This window comes from Manacus candei, unplaced genomic scaffold (genome assembly GCF_025592945.1).
Source record: "Manacus candei isolate 608988 ecotype Guabito, Panama unplaced genomic scaffold, ASM2559294v1 h1tg000355l, whole genome shotgun sequence".
Lineage (NCBI taxonomy): Eukaryota > Metazoa > Chordata > Aves > Passeriformes > Pipridae > Manacus > Manacus candei.
The window spans coordinates 35174-51736 of NW_026138403.1; the positions used below are offsets into that span (position 1 = coordinate 35174).

General features: G+C 62.7%; 2 protein-coding genes across 2 annotated transcripts; one reads left to right on the forward strand and one right to left on the reverse strand.

Moving 5' to 3' along the window:
- The first annotated feature begins 9124 nt into the window (after positions 1 to 9124).
- Positions 9125 to 13808, forward strand: LOC127465289 (mucin-3B-like). Its single transcript, XM_051775763.1, has 7 exons — positions 9125 to 9229; positions 10602 to 10717; positions 11848 to 11906; positions 12003 to 12139; positions 12277 to 12339; positions 12424 to 12586; positions 13619 to 13808. The coding sequence occupies exons 1-7, from the start codon at positions 9205 to 9207 to the stop codon at positions 13806 to 13808; spliced, it is 753 nt and encodes a 250-aa protein (XP_051631723.1). The 5' UTR covers positions 9125 to 9204.
- A 1040-nt stretch (positions 13809 to 14848) lies between these two features.
- On the reverse strand, positions 14849 to 15754 carry LOC127465290 (uncharacterized). The gene is made up of 2 exons (XM_051775764.1): positions 15634 to 15754; positions 14849 to 15593 (listed from the first exon to the last, which is right to left on the reverse strand). Exon 2 carries the CDS (start codon positions 15572 to 15574, stop codon positions 14849 to 14851), a length of 726 nt encoding a protein of 241 aa, XP_051631724.1. The 5' UTR covers positions 15575 to 15593; positions 15634 to 15754.
- Positions 15755 to 16563: the final 809 nt, after the last annotated feature.

Below are 16563 nucleotides of genomic sequence, written 5' to 3' on the forward strand. Positions count from 1 at the left end.
CCACGCCAGTGTCCAGCACGACCCCAGTATCCAGCACCACGCCAGTGTCCAGCACCAGCCCAGTGTCCAGCACGACCCCAGTGTCCACTACGACCCCAGTGTCCAGCACGACCCCAGTGTCCACTACGACCCCAGTGTCTAGCACGACCCCAGTGTCCAGCACCACGACAGTGTCCAGTACAACCCCAGTGTCCAGCACCACGCCGGTGTCCAGCACGACCCCAGTGTCCAGCACCAGCCCAGTGTCCAGCACGACCCCAGTGTCCAGCACCAGCCCAGTGTCCAGCACGACCCCAGTGTCCAGCACCAGTCCATTGTCCAGCACGACCCCAGTGTCCAGCACCACGCCAGTGTCCAGCACCAGCCCAGTGTCCAGCACCACGCCAGTGTCCAGCACGACCCCAGTGTCCAGCACCAGCCCACTGTCCAGCACGACCCCAGTGTCCAGCACGACCCCAGTGTCCAGTACGACCCCAGTGTCCACTACGACCCCAGTGTCCAGCACGACCCCAGTGTCCAGTACGACCCCAGTGTCCAGCACCACGCCAGTGTCCAGCACCACGCCAGTGTCCAGCACGACCCCAGGGTCCAGCACGACCCCAGTGTCCAGCACCAGCCCAGTGTCCAGCACCACGCCAGTGTCCACTACGACCCCAGTGTCCAGCACGACCCCAGTGTCCAGCACGACCCCAGTGTCCAGCACCACGCCAGTGTCCAGCACGACCCCAGTGTCCAGCACCAGCCCAGTGTCCAGCACGACCCCAGTGTCCACTACGACCCCAGTGTCCAGCACGACCCCAGTGTCCAGCACCACGCCAGTGTCCAGCACCACGCCAGTGTCCAGCACCAGCCCAGTGTCCAGCACGGCTCCAGTGTCCAGCACCACACCAGTGTCCAGCACGACCCCAGTGTCCAGCACGACCCCAGTGTCCAGCACCACGCCAGTGTCCAGCACCACACCAGTGTCCAGCACGACCCCAGTGTCCAGCACCACGCCAGTGTCCAGCACGACCCCAGTGTCCAGCACGACCCCAGTGTCCAGCACCAGCCCAGTGTCCAGCACGACTCCAGTGTCCAGCACCACACCAGTGTCCAGCACCACACCAGTGTCCAGCACCACCCCAGTGTCCAGCACCACGCCAGTGTCCAGCACGACCCCAGTGTCCACTACGACCCCAGTGTCCAGCACGACCCCAGTGTCCAGCACCACGACAGTGTCCAGTACAACCCCAGTGTCCAGCACCACGCCGGTGTCCAGCACGACCCCAGTGTCCAGCACCAGCCCAGTGTCCAGCACGACCCCAGTGTCCAGCACCAGTCCATTGTCCAGCACGACCCCAGTGTCCAGCACCACGCCAGTGTCCAGCACCAGCCCAGTGTCCAGCACGACCCCAGTGTCCAGCACCAGCCCAGTGTCCAGCACCACGCCAGTGTCCAGCACGACCCCAGTGTCCAGCACGACCCCAGTGTCCAGCACCACGCCAGTGTCCAGCACCACGCCAGTGTCCAGCACGACCCCAGTGTCCAGCACCAGCCCAGTGTCCAGCACCACGCCAGTGTCCAGCACCACACCAGTGTCCAGCACGACCCCAGTGTCCAGCACCACGCCAGTGTCCAGCACGACCCCAGTGTCCAGCACCAGCCCAGTGTCCAGCACGACCCCAGTGTCCAGCACGACCCCAGTGTCCAGTACGACCCCAGTGTCCACTACGACCCCAGTGTCCAGCACGACCCCAGTGTCCAGTACGACCCCGGTGTCCAGCACCAGCCCAGTGTCCAGCACGACCCCAGTGTCCAGCACGACCCCAGTGTCCAGCACCACGCCAGTGTCCATCACGACCCCAGTATCCAGCACCACGCCAGTGTCCAGCACCACTCCAGTGTCCAGCACGACCCCAGTGTCCAGCACCACGCCAGTGTCCAGCACCACGCCAGTGTCCAGCACCACGCCAGTGTCCAGCACGACCCCAGTGTCCAGCACCAGCCCAGTGTCCAGCACCACACCAGTGTCCAGCACGACCCCAGTGTCCAGCACCACGCCAGTGTCCAGCACGACCCCAGTGTCCAGCACGACCCCAGTGTCCAGCACCAGCCCAGTGTCCAGCACGACTCCAGTGTCCAGCACCACACCAGTGTCCAGCACGACCCCATTGTCCAGCACGACCCCAGTGTCCAGCACGACCCCAGTGTCCAGCACCACCCCAGTGTCCAGCACCACGCCAGTGTCCAGCACGACCCCAGTGTCCACTACGACCCCAGTGTCCATCACGACCCCAGTGTCCAGCACCACGACAGTGTCCAGTACAACCCCAGTGTCCAGCACCACGCCGGTGTCCAGCACGACCCCAGTGTCCAGCACCAGCCCAGTGTCCAGCACGACCCCAGTGTCCAGCACCAGCCCAGTGTCCAGCACGACCCCAGTGTCCAGCACCAGCCCAGTGTCCAGCACCACGCCAGTGTCCAGCACGACCCCAGTGTCCAGCACGACCCCAGTGTCCAGCACCACGCCAGTGTCCAGCACCACGCCAGTGTCCAGCACGACCCCAGTGTCCAGCACCAGCCCAGTGTCCAGCACCAGCCCAGTGTCCACTACGACCCCAGTGTCCAGCACGACCCCAGTGTCCAGTACGACCCCGGTGTCCACTACGACCCCAGTGTCCAGCACGACCCCAGTGTCCAGCACGACCCCAGTGTCCAGCACCACGCCAGTGTCCATCACGACCCCAGTGTCCAGCACCACGCCAGTGTCCAGCACCACGCCAGTGTCCAGCACCACTCCAGTGTCCAGCACGACCCCAGTGTCCAGCACCACGCCAGTGTCCAGCACCACGCCAGTGTCCAGTACGACCCCAGTGTCCAGCACCACACCAGTGTCCAGCACGACCCCATTGTCCAGCACCACGCCAGAGTCCAGCACGACCCCAGTGTCCAGCACGACCCCAGTTTCCAGTACGACCCCAGTGTCCACTATGACCCCAGTGTCCAGCACGACCCCAGTGTCCAGTACGACCCCAGTGTCCAGCACCACGCCAGTGTCCAGCACCACACCAGTGTCCAGCACGACCCCAGTGTCCAGCACGACCCCAGTGTCCAGCACCACACCAGTGTCCAGCACGACCCCAGTGTCCAGCACCACGCCAGTGTCCAGCACCACGCCAGTGTCCAGCACGACCCCAGTGTCCAGCACCAGCCCAGTGTCCAGCACGACCCCAGTGTCCAGCACCAGCCCAGTGTCCACTACGACCCCAGTGTCCAGCACGACCCCAGCGTCCAGTACGACCCCAGTGTCCACTACGACCCCAGTGTCCAGCACGACCCCAGTGTCCAGTACGACCCCAGTGTCCAGCACCACGCCAGTGTCCAGCACCACGCCAGTGTCCAGCACGACCCCAGTGTCCAGCACCACACCAGTGTCCAGCACCACGCCAGTGTCCACTACGACCCCAGTGTCCAGCACGACCCCAGTGTCCAGCACCACGCCAGTGTCCAGCACCAGCCCAGTGTCCAGCACGACCCCAGTGTCCAGCACGACCCCAGTGTCCACTACGACCCCAGTGTCCAGCACGACCCCAGTGTCCACTACGACCCCAGTGTCCAGCACCAGCCCAGTGTTCAGCACGACCCCAGTGTCCAGCACGACCCCAGTGTCCAGCACCAGCCCTGTGTCCAGCACCACGCCCGTGTCCACTACGACCCCAGTGTCCAGCACGACCCCAGTGTCCAGCACCACGCCAGTGTCCAGCACCACACCAGTGTCCAGCACGACCCCAGAGTCCAGCACGACCCCAGTGTCCAGCACCACGCCAGTGTCCAGCACGACCCCAGTGTCCAGCACCAGCCCAGTGTCCAGCACGACCCCAGTGTCCAGCACGACCCCAGTGTCCAGCACCAGCCCAGTGTCCAGCACGACTCCAGTGTCCAGCACCACCCCAGTGTCCAGCACGACCCCAGTGTCCAGCACGACCCCAGTGTCCAGCACCACGCCAGTGTCCAGCACCAGCCCAGTGTCCAGCACGACCCCAGTGTCCACTACGACCCCAGTGTCCAGCACGACCCCAGTGTCCAGCTCGACCCCAGTGTCCAGCACCAGCCCAGTGTTCAGCACGACCCCAGTGTCCAGCACGACCCCAGTGTCCAGCACCACCCCAGTGTCCAGCACGACCCCAGAGTCCAGCACGACCCCAGTGTCCAGCACCACCCCAGTGTCCAGCACCACACCAGTGTCCAGCACGACCCCAGTGTCCAGCACGACCCCAGTGTCCAGCACCACGCCAGTGTCCAGCACGACCCCAGTGTCTAGCACCACACCAGTGTCCAGCACGACCCCAGTGTCCAGCACCACGCCAGTGTCCAGCACGACTCCAGTGTCCAGCACCACACCAGTGTCCAGCACCACCCCAGTGTCCAGCACGACCCCAGTGTCCAGCACCACGCCAGTGTCCAGCACGACCCCAGTGTCCAGCACCACGCCAGTGTCCAGCACCACGCCAGTGTCCAGCACGACCCCAGTGTCCAGCACGAACCCAGTGTCCAGCACCAGCCCAGTGTCCAGCACGACCCCAGTGTCCACTACGACCCCAGTGTCCAGCACGACCCCAGTGTCCAGTACGACCCCATTGTCCAGCACGACCCCAGTGTCCAGCACCACGCCAGTGTCCAGCACCCCTCCAGTGTCCAGCACGACCCCAGTGTCCAGCACCAGCCCAGTGTCCAGCACGACCCCAGTGTCCAGCACGACCCCAGTGTCCACTACGACCCCAGTGTCCAGCACGACCCCAGTGTCCAGTACGACCCCATTGTCCAGCACGACCCCAGTGTCCAGCACCACGCCAGTGTCCAGCACGACCCCAGTGTCCAGCACCACGCCAGTGTCCAGCACCACGCCAGTGTCCAGCACCAGCCCAGTGTCCAGCACGACTCCAGTGTCCAGCACCACACCAGTGTCCAGCACGACCCCAGTGTCCAGCACAACCCCAGTGTCCAGCACGACTCCAGTGTCCAGCACAACGCCAGTGTCCAGCACCAGCCCAGTGTCCAGCACGACCCCAGTATCCAGCACCACCCCAGTGTCCAGCACGACCCCAGTGTCCAGCACCACGCCAGTGTCCAGCACGACCCCAGTGTCCAGCACGACTCCAGTGTCCAGCACCAGCCCAGTGTCCAGCACGACCCCAGTGTCCAGCACGACCCCAGTGTCCAGCACCACGCCAGTGTCCAGCACGACCCCAGTGTCCAGCACCACGCCAGTGTCCAGCACCAGCCCAGTGTCCAGCACGGCCCCAGTGTCCACTACGACCCCAGTGTCCAGCACGACCCCAGTGTCCAGCACGACCCCAGTGTCCAGCACCACGCCAGTGTCCAGCACGACCCCAGTGTCCAGCACCACACCAGTGTCCAGCACAACCCCATTGTCCAGCACCACGCCAGAGTCCAGCACGACCCCAGTGTCCAGCACCACGACAGTGTCCAGTACAACCCCAGTGTCCAGCACGACACCAGTGTCCAGTACGACCCCAGTGTCCAGCACGACCCCAGTGTCCAGTACGACCCCAGTGTCCACTACGACCCCAGTGTCCAGCACGACCCCAGTGTCCAGTACGACCCCAGTGTCCAGCACGACCCCAGTGTCCAGCACCACGCCAGTGTCCACTACGACCCCAGTGTCCAGCACCACCCCAGTGTCCAGCACCACGCCAGTGTCCAGCACCACACCAGTGTCCAGCACGACTCCAGTGTCCAGCACGACCCCAGTGTCCAGCACCACACCAGTGTCCAGCACGACCCCAGTGTCCAGCACGACCCCGGTGTCCAACACGACCCCAGTGTCCAGCACCAGCCCAGTGTCCAGCACGACTCCAGTGTCCAGCACCACACCAGTGTCGAGCACGACCCCAGTGTCCAGCACGACCCCAGTGTCCAGCACCACGCCAGTGTCCAGCAGGACCCCAGTGTCCAGCACCACGCCAGTGTCCAGCACCAGCCCAGTGTCCAGCACCACGCCAGTGTCCAGCACGACCCCAGTGTCCACTACGACCCCAGTGTCCAGCACGACCCCAGTGTCCAGCACGACCCCAGTGTCCAGCACCACGCCAGTGTCCAGCACCACACCAGTGTCCAGCACCACCCCAGAGTCCAGCACGACCCCAGTGTCCAGCACCACGCCAGTGTCCAGCACCACACCAGTGTCCAGCACGACCCCAGTGTCCAGCACGACCCCAGTGTCCAGCACCAGCCCAGTGTCCAGCACGACCCCAGTGTCCAGCACCAGCCCAGTGTCCAGCACGACTCCAGTGTCCAGCACGACCCCAGTGTCCAGCACGACCCCAGTGTCCAGCACCACGCCAGTGTCCAGCACCACACCAGTGTCCAGCACGACCCCAGTGTCCAGCACGACCCCAGTGTCCAGCACCACGCCAGTGTCCAGCACGACCCCAGTGTCCAGCACCAGCCCAGTGTCCAGCACGACCCCAGTGTCCAGCACCACGCCAGTGTCCAGCACGACCCCAGTGTCCAGCACCACGCCAGTGTCCAGCACCACGCCAGTGTCCAGCACGACCCCAGTGTCCAGCACCAGCCCAGTGTCCAGCACGACCCCAGTGTCCAGCACCAGCCCAGTGTCCAGCACGACCCCAGTGTCCAGCACCAGCCCAGTGTCCAGCACGACCCCAGTGTCCACTACGACCCCAGTGTCCAGCACGATCCCAGTGTCCAGTACGACCCCATTGTCCAGCACGACCCCAGTGTCCAGCACGACCCCATTGTCCAGCACGACCCCAGTGTCCAGCACCACGCCAGTGTCCAGCACCACTCCAGTGTCCAGCACGACCCCAGTGTCCAGCACCACGCCAGTGTCCAGCACGACCCCAGTGTCCAGCACCACGACAGTGTCCAGCACCAGCCCAGTGTCCAGCACGACTCCAGTGTCCAGCACCAGCCCAGTGTCCAGCACGACCCCAGTGTCCAGCACGACCCCAGTGTCCAGCACCACCCCAGTGTCCAGCACGACCCCAGTGTCCAGCACCACGCCAGTGTCCATCACGACCCCAGTGTCCAGCACCACGCCAGCGTCCAGCACCAGCCCAGTGTCCAGCACGGCCCCAGTGTCCACTACGACCCCAGTGTTCAGCACGACCCCAGTGTCCAGCACCACGCCAGTGTCCATCACGACCCCAGTGTCCAGCACCACGCCAGTGTCCAGCACCACTCCAGTGTCCAGCACGACCCCAGTGTCCAGCACGACCCCAGTGTCCAGCACCACGCCAGTGTCCAGCACCACACCAGTGTCCAGCACGACCCCAGTGTCCAGCACGACCCCAGTGTCCAGCACCACGCCAGTGTCCAGCACGACCCCAGTGTCCAGCACCAGCCCAGTGTCCAGCACGACTCCAGTGTCCAGCACCACACCAGTGTCCAGCACGGACCCAGTGTCCAGCACGACCCCAGTGTCCAGCACCACGCCAGTGTCCAGCACCAGCCCAGTGTCCAGCACGACCCCAGTGTCCAGCACGACCCCAGTGTCCAGCACGACCCCAGTGTCCAGCACCACCCCAGTGTCCAGCACCACGCCAGTGTCCAGCACGACCCCAGAGTCCAGCACGACCCCAGTGTCCAGCACCACGCCAGTGTCCAGCACCACACCAGTGTCCAGCACGACCCCAGTGTCCAGCACGACCCCAGTGTCCAGCACCACGCCAGTGTCCAGCACGACCCCAGTGTCCAGCACCAGCCCAGTGTCCAGCACGACCCCAGTGTCCAGCACCACGCCAGTGTCCAGCACGACCCCAGTGTCCAGCACCAGCCCAGTGTCCAGCACGACCCCAGTGTCCAGCACCACGCCAGTGTCCAGCACCAGCCCAGTGTCCAGCACGGCCCCAGTGTCCACTACGACCCCAGTGTCCAGCACGACCCCAGTGTCCAGCACGACCCCAGTGTCCAGCACCACGCCAGTGTCCAGCACCACCCCAGTGTCCAGCACGACCCCAGTGTCCAGCACCACGCCAGTGTCCAGCACCAGCCCAGTGTCCAGCACGACCCCAGTATCCAGCACCACGCCAGTGTCCAGCACCACTCCAGTGTCCAGCACGACCCCAGTGTCCAGCACCACGCCAGTGTCCAGCACCACGCCAGTGTCCAGCACGACCCCAGTGTCCAGCACCACACCAGTGTCCAGCACGACCCCATTGTCCAGCACCACGCCAGAGTCCAGCACGACCCCAGTGTCCAGCACGACCCCAGTGTCCAGCACGACCCCAGTGTCCAGCACCACGCCAGTGTCCAGCACCACGACAGTGTCCAGTACAACCCCAGTGTCCAGCACGACCCCAGTGTCCAGCACCACGACAGTGTCCAGCACGACCCCAGTGTCCAGCACCAGCTCAGTGTCCAGCACGACCCCAGTGTCCAGCACGACCCCATTGTCCAGCACGACCCCAGTGTCCAGCACCACGCCAGTGTCCAGCACCACGCCAGTGTCCAGCACGACCCCAGTGTCCAGCACGACCCCAGTGTCCAGCACCACGCCAGTGTCCAGCACGACTCCAGTGTCCAGCACGACCCCAGTGTCCAGCACCACGCCAGTGTCCAGCAGCACGCCAGTGTCCAGCACGACCCCAGTGTCCAGCACCAGCCCCGTGTCCAGCACGACCCCAGTGTCCAGCACCAGCCCAGTGTCCAGCACGACCCCAGTGTCCAGCACCACGCCAGTGTCCAGCACGACCCCAGTGTCCAGCACCAGCCCCGTGTCCAGCACGACCCCAGTGTCCAGCACCAGCCCAGTGTCCAGCACGACCCCAGTGTCCAGCACCACGCCAGTGTCCAGCACGACCCCAGTGTCCAGCACGACCCCAGTGTCCAGCACCACGCCAGTGTCCAGCACGACCTCAGTGTCCAGCACGACCCCAATGTCCAGCACGACCCCAGTGTCCAGCACCACACCAGTGTCCAGCACCACGCCAGTGTCCAGCACCACTCCTGTGACCACATCCGCCACCACTCGCGGCAGCACCACCACCGCAGGTACCTCCCTCTCCCCCCTCCTTCCCCTCCCTCTCCCCCCTCCTTCCCCTCCCTCTCCCGTCTCCTTTTCCCTTCCCGTTCCTTCCCCACTCCCTTCCTTTTCCAGGGATTTGCCTCAACGGCGGCTCGTGGGTGGACGGGCAGTGCCGGTGCCCCCTCGGCTTCACCGGATCCCGGTGCCAGGACGTCATGATCACCATCCCGACCACGCCCGGTAGGAATTCCCGGGTTGTTTTTTTTGGGATGAGACCTCTAGGGGGGAACAGGAGGGGCAGGGGAGGGTCCTCCGGGTGACCGTATCCCAAAAAAAACCCTTCTCCTGCCGGTGCCGGAGTCCGGCGGGACGGGGAGGTTTGGGAAGAGGGGATGGTTCCCGAGGGTTCTGCTCACGGAGGGGGAGGCAGGGGTGGGATCCACCTGGGATTCCCACCCGGGAATTTCGGGAGATGGGGGTTGATCCCGGTCCAAGGCGCCAACAAGGGCGGGATCCACCTGGGATTCCCACCTGGGATTCCCAGTCGGGAATTTTGGGAGATGGGGGTTTATCCCAATCCAAACCACATCCAGGAGCAGGAGCCACCTGGGATTCCCACCTGGGATTCCCACCTGGGAATTTTGGGAGATGGGAGATGACCCCAATCCAAGCCACATCCAGGAACAGGATCCACCTGGAATTCCCACCTGGGATTCCCAGTCGGGAATTTCGGGAGATGGGGGTTGATCCCAATCCAAACCACATCCCAGAGCAGGATCCACCTGGGATTCCCACCTGGAAATTCTGGGAGATGGGGGTTGATCCTAATCCAAGCCACAGTCAGGAGCAGGATCCACCTGGAATTCCCACCTGGGACTCCCAGCTGGGAATTTTGGGAGATGGGAGATGACCCCAATCCAAGCCACAGCCAGGAGGAGGATCCACCTGGGAATTTTGGGAAATGGGGGTTGACCCCAATCCAAGTAACATCCAGGAGCGGGATCCACCTGGGACTCCCAGCTGGGAATTTCAGGAGATGGGGGTTCATCCCAATCCAAGCCACATCCAGGAGCAGGATCCACCCGGGATTCCCGGATGGGAATTTGGGGAGATGAAGCAATGACTCAACTCCAAGTCACATCCAGGAGCGGGATCCACCTGGGAATTTTGGGAAATGGGAGATGACCCCAATCCAAGTAACATCCAGGAGCAGGATCCACCTGGGATTCCCAGATGGGAATTCTGGGAGATGAAGCAATGACTCAGCTCCAAGCCACATCCAGGAGTGGGACCCACCTGGAATTCCCACCTGGGTTTCCCACCTGGGAATTTTGGGAGATGGAGGTTGACCCCAATCCAAGCCACATCCAGGAGCGGGACCCACCTGGGATTCCCACCTGGGATTTCTGGGAGACGGGGAACGTCCCGGCCCATCCCGGGATCACCCAGAGGAGCCGCGGGACCGTCCCAGCTCTCTCCCCTAACGCCCCTTTTCCAACGACCCCCAGACCCAAAAGGGGGGGGTTCAGAGGGGGGGGGGGGGGGGGGAGATTTTGGGGTCCCTCCTCTCCGTCTCCTCCACGTCCCGAATCCGCGTCCCCCTTCCCCACAGAGGCCAACGGGACGGTGCAGGTGGATCTTCGCGTCGTCAACCGCAACTTCACCGACGACCTCTACGACAGCAGCTCCCCCGGCTACAAGGAGCTCGTCCGGAACTTCACCGAGCAGGTAGAGGGGACAATCCCCCCCCGGGATGGGGCCAGAGGGGCTGGAGAGCAGCCAGGCGGGAAGGGAGCTGGGATTTGGGATGGGCGGGAAGCTGGAGGGGAGCCGGAGTGTGGCCGGAGGGACGAGAGGGCCGATGGATCCCGGGTTGGAGAAGGGGAGGGATTTTTAGGGTCCCTGGGAGGTCGCCCCTGGAGTGTGGTGTCCAGCTCTGGGTCCCTCGGATCGGGATGGATGTGGAGGGGCTGGAGTAGGGACAGGGAAGAGGAGAGAGGGCTGGGAAGGGACTGGAGAACAATTCCCGTGAGGAGAGGCTGAGGGAGATGGGATTTCCTTAAATACATCCCTGGGGTCACCCCAAACACCTCCATGGGGTCACCCCAAACACCTCCATGGGGTCACCCTAAACACGTCCCTGGGGTCACCCTAAACACGTCCCTGGGGTCACCCCAAATACATCCCTGAGGTCACCCCAAACACCTCCATGGGGTCACCCCAAACACCTCCATGGGGTCACCCTAAATGCGTCCCTGGGGTCACCCCAAACACAGCCCTGGGGTCACCCCAAATACATCCCTGGGGTCACCCCAAACATATCCCTGGGGACACCTTAAACAGGTCCTTGGGGTCACCCCAAACACCTCCATGGGGTCACCCCAAACACCTCCATGGGGTCACCCTAAACATGTCCCTGGGGTCAACCCAAACACAGCCCTGAGGTCACCCCAAACACCTCCATGGGGTCACCCCAAACACCTCCATGGGGTCACCCCAAACACCTCCATGGGGTCACCCTAAACATGTCCCTGGGGTCAACCCAAACACAGCCCTGAGGTCACCCCAAACACATCCATGGGGTCACCCCAAACACATCCCTGGGGTCACCCTAAAGGCGTCCCTGGGGTCACCCCAAACACAGCCCTGGGGTCACCCCAAACACCTCCATGGGGTCACCCTAAACACATCCCTGGGGTCACCCCAAACACACCCCACGGACACTCCCGCGGGGTCTCCTCCGGCTCCACCGGGATGGATTTTTTTGGGGGGGGGGGGGGGGGGTATCCCCTAAAAATAGGGACACCCCGGAAGGGAACAGGCCCCGAAATCCCACCCGGATCCCTCCTCTCTTCCAGATGCAGGAGGTCTACAAGACCATCGACGGCTACAGGGGCATCGAGGTGCAGCGGTTCAGGTGAGCGCGCGGGGTGGGGTCGATGGGGGCGGCGCGTTTTCGGGGGGAAAAAGTGAGGATTTGGAACCAGAACCGTGGTTTTTCCCCCTCCCCAAGCCCCGGCAGCGTGGTGGTCCATCACACCGTCATCGTGGCCCTGCCGGTGACCACCCAGAGCCAGGAGAAGCTCCACAACGTCACGGTCGACCTGCAGCAGAAGGTCGAGGCGGCGGTGACGCAGTTCAACTGCGAAGGTACCCGCGGGCTCGGGGGGACTCTGGGGGGGCTTTCCCACCTCATCACCCACCCCAAACCCTCCGGGACACCCTCGGGGGGGGTTTTGGGGCGTGTCCACCCCCCCTGAGACCCCCCAATTTAATCTCTGCTCCAGACGAGTTGTGCTTCAACTCCAACGTCTCGGTCACCGAAGTCCAGCTCGAATTCAACGAGACAGGTGAGTGGTGGGGGGATGTGTGTCCATCTGGGGGGGTCCCACCCCGGGTTTGGGGTCTCCAGTTGACCTCTGTCCCCTCTCCAGCCTATTGCCAGAGCGAAGTGCCCGAGGGGTACCAGGAATTCTTCTTCCCCAACCTGACGAGCTCCGGGTTGACCTGCATGTCCAACTGCACGCCGGACACCGCCGGCACCATCGACTGCAACCGTGGCACGTGCCGGGTCACCAGGAGCGGCCCCCAGTGCTTGTAAGGGCTCAGGGGAACCTTTCCTCCTCCTCCGAGGGCGTCCCACGGGGATCCGACCCTTCTGGTGGATCTCCGGGGCTGAAAACCCCTCGTGGTTGGAGGAGGGTCTTGGTTCACAAGGATCCAACCTTCTGGAGGATCTCCATGGTCATTCCCAGGGCTAAAACCCTCTGGGTTTTGGCAGGATCTTGTCCTCAAGGATCCAACCTCCTGGAGGATCTCCATGGTCATCTCCAGCACCCAATTCCCCAGGTTTTAGCAGGATCTTGGTCCTCATGGATCCAACCTTCTGGTGGATCTCCATGACCACCTCCAACACCAAAACCCCCCCAGGTTTTGGCAGGATCTTGTCCTCATGGATCCAACCTTTTGATGGATCTCCATGGTCACCTCCAGGGTTAAAAACCCCTGAGGTGGAGCAGGATCTTGGTCCTCATGGATCCAACCTTCTGGTGGATCTCCATGGTCACCTCCAGCACCCAAACCCCCCTGAGGTGGAGCAGGATCTTGGTCCTCATGGATCCAACCTTTTGATGGATCTCCATGGTCACCTCCAGGACTAAAACCCTCTGGGTTGGAACAGGGTCTTGTCCTCAAGGATCCAACCTCCTGGAGGATCTCCATGGTCATCTCCAGCACCCAATTCCCCAGGTTTAGCAGGATCTTGGTCCTCATGGATCCCAACCCTTCTGGTGGATCTCCATGACCACCTCCAACCACCAAACCCCCCCAGGTTTTGGCAGGATCTTGTCCTCATGGATCCAACCTTTTGGTGGATCTCCATGACCACCTCCAGCACCAAACCCCCTGAGTTTTAGCAGGATCTTGGTCCTCATGGATCCAACCTTTTGGTGGATCTCCATGGTCACCTCCAGCACCCCAATTCCCCGGGTTTTGGCAGGATCTCCCTCCAAGACGTGGCACAATCGGGTCAGGGGGGGTGGAAAAGGGAGGGGGTTTTCTTCTGGCGGTCCCAGCTTTGGGTTCACCCCTTCCTCGTGTGTTTGCCCCCCCCCCTTTTCCCCCCCAAAGCTGTGACGAGACCAACCTCTACTGGTACCAAGGCAACCGCTGCGCGTCGCGGGTCAGCAAGTTGGGCGTGGGCTTGGGCGTGGCCGTGGCCGTCCTGGCCGTCACCCGTCGCCGTCCTCGCCTTCCTCCTCTTCCGGGCCAGGAGGTCCGGCTCGTCCCACTGGTGAGGGGGGACGGGACCCCCGGGTGACCTCCCTGGGGTGGGAGAACCTCGCTGGGTGGTCGGTTCGCGGGTGTTCCTCGTCGTGGATGAGCTTCTGGGGGCGGAGTGGGGTGGACTGGGAGGGACTGGGAGGGACTGGGAGGGGGACTGAAAGAAGAGTGGAGGGGACTGGGAAGGGATTTGGAGGGACAGGGAGGGACTGGGAGGGATTGGGATGGACTTGGGGAGGAGTGGGAGGGACTGGGAGGGACTGAGTGGGGACTGGGAGAGAATGGAGGGGACTAGGAGGGACTGGGAGGGACTGGGAGGGACTTGGGGAGGAGTGGGAGAGAGTGGGAGGGACTGGGAGGGGGACTGGGAAGGGACTGGGAAGGGATTTGGAGGGACTGGGAGGGACTGGGAGGACTGGGTGGGATATACTGGGATGGACTGGGATAATGGGATATACTGGGGGGATATTGAGAGGGACTGGGACGGGATTGAGAGGGACTGGGAGGGACTGGGGTAGACTGGGATTGACTGGGATATAGGGGGATATACTGGGAGGGGACTGGGATATACTGGGATGTACTGGGACGTAGTGGGACGTACTGGGAGGGGGACTGGGAGGGGATTGGGATATACTGGGATGGACTGGGAGGGGACTGAGATATAGTGGGATATACTGGGATGGACTGGGATATAATGGGATATACTGGGAGGTGGGCTGGGATATACTGGGATGTACTGGGACGTAGTGGGATATACTGGGAGAGAGACTGGGAGGGACCAGGAGCAGAGTGGGAGGGTCCTTCGTGGGGGGTGGGGGGGAGTGGAGGAGCTGGAAGGGGGGGGGGGTCCAGACAGGGATGGACCCTCTGACCCCCCCTCCCCGTGTCCATCAGGGATCAGATGACCTTTGACCAGTGGTACCAGGACAGCACCGAGGAGTGGGACCGGGCCGGGGACCATCACCTTCTACAAACCCAGGTGGGTGGGTGGGGGGTCCCCCGTGACCCCCCTGGGTGGTGGGGGGGTCGGTTTGGGCCCGCCCTGACCCCCCTTGCCCCGTCCTGTCCCGCAGGCGCTCAACTGGAAGACGACCACGCGCTCGACCGCGGCGTCGTGGAGCTGCCGGCGCCGGTGAGACCGCGGGGACCTTGGGTTTGGGGACCCCTCCAATCTTCCCTCCGCGTCTGAGGCGTCCCAGCAGATCCGGATCCCGAGGCCGAGGGAGATCGTGACGGAGTTCTGAGACGCGGCGGCGGCGGCGCCGGGAGCGCCGGGGAGGGTGATCGACGCGCCGCGGCGCCGGCGCCGGCATCGCGGTCAACGCCGACATCGTGGTCAACGCCGTCATCTTGGTCAACGCTGACATCTTGGTCAATGCCGTCATCGTGGTCAACGCCGTCATCGTGGTCAACACCGTCATCTTGGTCAACGCTGACATCTTGGTCAATGCCGTCATCGTGGTCAACGCTGACATCATGGTCAACACCGACATCTTGGTCAACGCCGTCATCGTGGTCAACGCCGACATCGTGGTCAACGCCGACATCGTCATCGGCGGCGGCGGCGTCATCGTGAAGGTCATCGATGCCGTCGTCGTCCATCGCCGCCGTCGTCGTCGTCGTCGTTGCTGTCGTCAACGTCATCGTCGTCAGCGCCGTCATCGTCATGAATGTCAACACCATCATCATCATCATCGTTGTCATGAATGTCATCAACACCATCATCGTCATCATCATCATCATGATCGTGAATGTCATGATCACCATCATCACCCTCACCTTCATCCCCACCTCCACCACCATTTTTAGGGTGGTGACCCCACTTTTAGGGCAATGACCCCATTTTAGGATGGTGACCCCACTTTTAGGATGATGACCCCAATTTAGGATGGTGACCCCACTTTTAGGGTCAGGACCCCAATTTAGGATGGTGACCCCACTTTTAGGGTCAGGAACCCCAATTTAGGATGGTGACCCCCATTTTTAGGATGGTGACCCCACTTTTAGGGTCAGGACCCCAATTTAGGATGGTGACCCCATTTTTAGGATGGTGACCCCATTTTAGGGTGGTGGCCCCCATTTTTAGGATGGTGACCCCCACTTTTAGGATGATGACCCCCATTTTAGGGCAATGACCCCATTTTTAGGGCGGTGACCCCATTTTTAGGGTGGTTTACCCCCATTTTTAGGGTGGTGACCCCAATTTAGGGGCGATGACCCCATTTTTAAGATGGTGAGCCCACTTTTAGGATGGTGACCCCAATTTAGGGCGATGACCCCATTTTTAGGATGGTGAGCCCCATTTTTAGGGTCAGGACCCCATTTTAGGATGGTGACCCCACTTTTAGGATGGTGACTCCATTTTAGGATGGTGACCCCAATTTAGAGAGGTGACCCCAATTTATGATGATGACCCCACTTTTAGGATGGTGACCCCACTTTTAGGATGGTGACCCCATTTTAGGATGGCAACCCCATTTTTATGATGATGACCCCAATTTATGATGATGACCCCATTTTAGGGTGATGACCCCATTTTTAGGGTGGTGACCCCATTTTCGGGTGCTGACCTCGCACCCACAGCAGCACTTTCGGGCCGTGGCCCCTCTCCAAGGGTCATGCCCCCCTCCCCCTTCCCCCCCACCCCAAATTCAGGGGTGAGACCCCCCCAAAACCCCCCCAAACCCCCGGGGCTGGACCCCCAAGTTCTTCCCAATAAAGTCCCTCCAAGGACTCTGGTGTTACTGGTTTGTTCTTGACCACGCCCCCCCTCCCATCGCTGTGGCAACCGG